Source organism: Uranotaenia lowii, chromosome 1 (assembly GCF_029784155.1).
Source record: "Uranotaenia lowii strain MFRU-FL chromosome 1, ASM2978415v1, whole genome shotgun sequence".
NCBI lineage: Eukaryota > Metazoa > Arthropoda > Insecta > Diptera > Culicidae > Uranotaenia > Uranotaenia lowii.
In genome coordinates this window covers 139,710,369-139,716,829 of record NC_073691.1, presented here as the reverse complement: position 1 = coordinate 139,716,829, position 6,461 = coordinate 139,710,369, and the positions used below count along the sequence as shown (strand labels likewise).

The following is a 6,461-nucleotide window of genomic DNA, read 5'->3' as shown; positions in this document are numbered from 1 at the left end:
ATTTAGAATAATCAATTGACGTTATTTTGCATGATTACTCACGGATTGTAGTGGAATATATCCTAAGAAAATCCTCAAAGATAACAAAATATATATCACCAACAACTCTTAAAGTGTCCGCGTAAAATATTTCACTCTAGCTCGAGATGCTCTACTTTCAGAAAAAATGTGGTTTTTTGTGATGTGTCTAGCTTGTCGGAAATAACACTTGTCATCATACATGGGCGTTTGAGCGAAGATGTTTTCTGGTGGGTTCATTTTATAGCAGAAACCAGGGGTTTCAACACTCCCCGGCCCGTAAAACTTGTCCGGAACCTGCTTCCGAGTCAGATTTACTAGATGAACCTACCTCGATTACTGCTAGTTTTGTTACCGGTCGACGAAAGACTCCTGAAGATGTACGAACCAACACCTGGCGCACCTGGTTGTCCTTTCCTGGAATCACGTCCACGATTTGTCCCCGGATCCAACTGTTACGGGATAGGTCATCGGTAACGAAAACCAAGTCATCCTTCTTCAGCGGCTCGTTCGATTCAATCCATTTGCTACGGACGTTGAGAGACGGCAAGTATTCTTTCAGCCACCTTTTCCAAAGTTCATCGGAAAGCAGCTGTGATCGGCAGTACGAGCTTCTCAAGGCAGCAGCCTCCCCAGTCGGAGGTATAGGTAGATCCAGTTGGCCCGAAGAGCTACCTCGTAGAAAATGGTTCGGGGTCAACGATTCGGGCTCATCCGAATCCTGCGGCAGATAGACTAAGGGCCGAGTATTGACGATCTCTTCGGCTTCAGTTATTACTGTGAGCAGAATCTCGTCGGTCATTCGGCTTCCGGATGTCAGCGTGGCCATAGCAGCTTTTGTTGAGCGCACCATGCGCTCCCATATGCCCCCCATATGTGGGGCGGATGGCGGATTGAAGCTCCAACGGGTCCTCGCATTTGTGAACACATTTGCAGAAGCGGTGTCGATGCGTTTTATTTGTTCTTGCAGTTCCTTACTGGCGGCCTTCAGATTGGTTCCGTTATCGGAGAAGAATGTAACAGGAGGCCCACGGCGCAGGACGAATCTTCGGATTGCCATGATGCAAGAATCAGTGTTCAGTCGATAGGCCACTTCGAGATGGATTGCTCGTACAGAGAGACATGTGAATAACACAATCCAACGTTTTTCTGATCGACGTCCGACAGTCACCTCGATCGGCCCAAAATAGTCCACACCAACATAGCTAAACGGCTTCAAATAAGGTGTGATACGTTCGACAGGGAGTGGGGCCATTCTTGCTGGTCTCGGTCGGGATTTTCGAACTGCACACCACTGGCACTGCTTCCCCACACGATCGATTACTGGACGAAGTTTAGAGATGTGGAATCGTTGGCGCATTTCGTTAAAAACCGTCTCCTTATTAGCATGGCCGTATCGCTGATGGTAGAAGTTGATAAGATGATATGTGACGGCATGCTCTCTTGGCAGAATGATGGGGAAACGGGTGTCAAACGGAATAAAAGTGGCTTCTCTAATTCTCCCGTCGACGCGAAGTACACCCAAGTCATCGAGAAACGGCAATAAACGATGCAACGGACTCGTTTTCTCGATACTTAGCCACTTTTCTTTCGGCAGTCCCTCGTTCTTTTTCAGAGTTGCTAATTCATCGAAGTAGTGTTGATGTTGAGCCATTTTCCACAACACTGTCTCGGCGCGCTCATACTCGCTTTGCTGCAGCGGAACCACCACTCCAGGCACAAAACGCACAACCAACCTTTTCGTAGAGTCTGGAGCTTCAACTGTCTCAATCGGTTCTTTTTTGGCTTTACGTCGACAATTTGAAGCGAAACGAAACACACAGCATATGGTACGCAGGAGAATATTCCATTTCGAAATTCGTGTGACATCAATAAAAGAAAAAGAAGATATCGTAGTATGATGTTGATGGCAAACACGAAGTTCTTCAGTGGTGTTTGGAGAAGGTAAATGTTGCTCTGGCCACTCGCTCTCATCTTTTCGCAAAAAATCTGGGCCTAGAAACCAGGGACTATCAGTTTCTAAGAACAGACTAGCGCTCGGTTTCGTCACGATGTCAGCGATGTTGTGTTTTGTTGGCACCCAACGCCACTCGTCGATTTTTGTGTTCTGCAAAATTGTTCCGATACGAAATCCAACGAACGGTTTATATTTACGTTGGTCGGAGCGAATCCAAGATAGCACTGTCCGGGAGTCGGACCAGAACACTCGCCTCGTCACCTTCAGATCGTGTTCGCATTCGATTTTGTTAGCAAGTGCAGAGCCGAGAACTGCAGCACACAGTTCCATCCTGGGAATTGAAAACTGCTTAAGCGGGCTCACTTTAGTTTTCGCCATGACTAGTGAACATCGGTAGCTATTTCCCTCGGTAATGCGAAAGAAAGATGTTGCCCCATACGCCTGTTCGGAGGCATCCACAAACGTATGCAATTCTAAAGTGCGGTATGCTTCCGGGGAAAAAGTTTGCAGATAACAGCGTTCGATTTTCACAGACCCAACAGCTGGCATGAAGGAAGTAAATTGTTGCCATTTTGCGAAGCTATCGTCGTCAATCAACTGGTCCCATTCACACCCGGTCCGCCAAAGGTCCTGGAGTAGGAGCTTCCCGAGAATAGTGAATGGCGCCAAGAATCCTAGCTGATCAAAAAGGCTCATGATTCCGCTGAGCGCGATGCGTTTCGTTGGTCTGATTTGGTTGTAGAAATATGGATGTAGATCAGTTCGGACATCGGTAGAAAAAACAAAAACATCTTCTTCCGGTTTCCAAATTATTCCCAAAACACGCTGAGTGCCACTGGTTTTGGGGTCGCTTAACGCCACTTCCGGAGTCGAAGGGGCACCGAGAGCTTGAAGAACAGACTTGCGGTTCGAAACCCAGCCATGGAATTCGAAGCCTGCTTGCTGGTGTATGTATCGCACTTGCTGCGCTCGGGTGATCGCTTGTTCCTCGGTATCGGTACAGTCATAATAGTCGTCGACGTAATGACGCCTGTCAATAACGCCAACGGCTTCGGGAAACTTGTCGACAAATTGAGTAGCATTCAGTTTCTTCACGAACTGAGCCATGGCAGGGGAACACGCCGACCCGAACGTGCAGACATCCATAATATAAATTTCGGGCTCGACGTTGGGATTACTTCGGAAGAGAAACCGTTGGGCTTGGCGGTCCTGCTCCCGCACGCGTATCTGATGATACATTTCGCGGAGGTCCGCTCCGAAAGCAACCTTTCGCTCTCGGAATCGTTGAATTACAGCTGGAAGGGATGTGAGGAGATCGGGCCCCGGTAGAAGTACGGAATTGAGCGATATTCCATGCGCTTGAGCGGCGGCGTCCCACACCAACCTCACTTTACCCGGCTTTTTCGGGTTCTCGACATAATTTAACGGGAGGTACCAAATTCTTCCCGGTTCTGCAGAATCTAATTCTTCAGGCGTAGCTTTATGCGCATAGCGCTTCGATAAGTACGCCTCAACTTGCTGGCGAACAACTTGCTCGATGTGTGGATTCTTTTTCAAACGGCGCTCGAAATGTTTCTCTCGCTGTAAAGCCATAGCAAAACTGTCTGGGAGCTTAATATCGTCCTTTGCCCACAAAAGACCAACCTCGTAGCGTCCATCAACTCGAACGGTAGTGCAGTTCAAGATGGAACGAGCTCGCTTCAAATCGTCGGACTCCGGCAACTCTTTCACCAGAAAACCCGAATCATCGGCTTGGAAATAAGTACGAATCTGATCGTGCAGGTCTAGATTCGTAACACGCATCTCGTCATGGCAGCCAACAAACACAGAGGAACCTTGTGGCTTTCGTGGCCCGTAGATTGTCCACCCCAGATGCGAGCGGACAGCGATCGGCTCCGACGGATCACCGACTCGTGATTCGAGCGGCGCAAACAAGAAAACATTATTCAATCCGATTAATATTCGTGGCTCTTCCCCTGTGTGGGTAGCAGCAAACAGACCTCGCAAGTGTGGATACTGGTTCGAAATTTGTTGAAAGTCGATCAGCTGGCTCGGTAGGTGCATCTTCTTAACTGTATGCGCATCACTCAGCTGGAAACGATCACCTCCATCGCCGGAAATTTCTACGCAGACACATTCGGAGAGAGCTTCGTGCCGAACTACGTTTGCGGTCCACTGCAAAGTCAGCGGTTGGGGAATGCCTTTCAATTCTAACTCTCGTGCTAGGTTGTCTTCGATCAATGTGATTGACGAACCCTCGTCAATGTATGCCATCGTTTTTATTGAATGGTTACCGTTGTGTATAGTGACTGGAGCCATTCGGAAAATAACGGGAAATTTCGTGTGATGATGGGCGTTCATTGGCATGGGAGATTGAGCGGGAGAATCATCCATTGATCGCACAGAATGTTGCCTTGCTGGTAGGGGTTCTCGGGAATCACGATGTACTAGTGGATGATGATGTTGACGGCAGGAACCTACGTTGCACGTAATTTTGAATCGGCACCATCCGTCGTGCTCATTCAGACATCGCTCACAAAGCTTCCACTGGGTCATCAGTCTGATTCTTTCCTTCAGGGGACATGATCGGAAATCATCACAGTTTCGGATTCTGTGATTATTTTTTCTGCAGAATCGACAAATCGATGGTACCGGGAATGGATTCCCCACAGCTCCACTGGAATGCGCCTGAAGGAAACCTTTTTCCTTTGATCTAGGCCTGTCACTAAGTCGGAAGTCAGAAAACTTCTGATCCACCACCAAAGTTACTTCGCTAGCTTCAGACATGATTTTTGAAGTAAAATCGGCGAATGTTCGGAGGGTAGTCCTCCCCTCGGCGCGTTTGAATTGGACCCACTCTCTCTTGGTGGCTGCTGGCAGCTTCTCGACTAGCTCTTGGATCAGGGTGGGATTCACCAGGTGATCGTGGAGCTCAGCTGCTTCTAGATGGTCGCATAATTCCTGGACAACCATTCCAAACTGGATGAAAGTTTCTAGCCGATCAACCCTCGGTGCAGCGGCTCGTTTTACTTTGCTAAGCAGTGAGTGTATAAGCTGCTCCGGCCGGCCGTACACTTCACGGAGCATGTGAATAATCTTCGGTACTGACGACGGCAGCATCAGTCGACTTCGGACGGATTCAAGCGCGGGACCTTTGAGGCATTCTTGAAGCCTGACTAAATTCTCCTGGTTTGACAAACCGCAAGCTTCGGTTGAATTTTTGTAGGAGCTAATAAAAAGCGGCCATTCCTCTGGCTTGCCGCTGAAGGTTGGCAAATTTCTTAGTAAAGCTGAACGCGCAGCGAGCTGTGCCCTTGTTGGCCCTGGCTGCGGCTCGCGATCAACGACGGATTGCACGACACCAGCTCTCGGGGAGTAATCATCAATTCCACTGGCGCTGGACTGTTCGTCAGATATAATTCGTTTCTGTACCTTTTCTGCAAGAGGCTTCGGGTACGTTGGACGATCGAATTTATAACCCGAATGTGGGTTGACCGCATCGTTGATTTGTTTTGGTTCGTCATCCCGAAGCCACTTTTTCACTTTCTCGACACCAGAAAGATCATCTCGTTCCTTGATCGGATCGTATCCACCGATAGCTTCTTCTTGGCTGACCGACAGCATTTCACTACGGGCGCGCTCGTAATCTTCCCGGAGTGCACGTTGCTGCTGTTGGAATTCCATTTCATCAGCTAATTTCTTCGCTAATATGGACTTCTCCATCTCGAGTTGTTTTTGTTGGAGCTGCTTCTCCTGTTTTTGGCACTTTTCGGCATACTGACGCTTGAATTCCAGCTGCTTCTCACGTAGTATCCGTTCCTGCTCCAATTTCCTCTCGTTGCGTTCCATTTCGTCCCTCATTTTCTGTAGCTCCTGATCAAAATCGAGTTCCATTAGGTCAGCAGTATGACGACCTTGGGAGATGATCGTGGCTTGATCACAATCGGGTGTTCGGGGATAGTTTTCACTCATCACTGGAGGGATTGGTATAACAGGATCCACAAGCACGGCTAAATTACCACAGACTTCTCGGATAGCGCCCAGTGATTGAGTGGGCGGAAGATTAGCACTCGAATCACCAACTTTGGAAGGCTTTTTAGTAGTGGTTTTCCGTGTCTTCTTGGAAAGACAAACATCGCACTTAAATTTTCGGCCGGTCGCTCCTGGGGACTCTTCCACACAGTCACTGTGAAACCGGGCCGAACATGATTCGCAAGCTATCATATCATCCGTATCCAAACGATCGCACTTCCCACAGCTCGATGATGCCATCTCAAAAAGTGAGGTTAAAATTTTTGAGAAATGTTCGGAATTGTAGAACGAAAAACTATTTTTCGTAGCAGCTTGTATTACAGCAGCTCAAACTGTAAATTTTATTTTATATAATTAGTAATTGTAAATATTTTAGATTTGTGTGAATACCTACAATTTTAGTTTCCTTTTCCAATTGTAAATGTTCTGTGTTTAGTGCGTGTTTGTAAGATAG

The 6,461-nt window shown here is 47.8% G+C and overlaps 1 protein-coding gene across 1 annotated transcript; it reads right to left on the bottom strand.

Annotated features, from left to right (window-relative positions):
• Positions 1 to 280: 280 nt before the first annotated feature.
• On the bottom strand, positions 281 to 6,247 carry LOC129737973 (uncharacterized). The gene has a single exon (XM_055729147.1). The coding sequence runs from the start codon at positions 6,245 to 6,247 to the stop codon at positions 281 to 283; it is 5,967 nt and encodes a 1,988-aa protein (XP_055585122.1).
• Between the last annotated feature and the right edge of the window lie 214 nt (positions 6,248 to 6,461).

Excerpts from the sequence above, each read along its gene's own strand:
- LOC129737973 (XM_055729147.1), bottom strand. The coding sequence starts at position 6,247 with ATGGCATCATCGAGCTGTGGGAAGTGCGATCGTTTGGATACGGATGAT.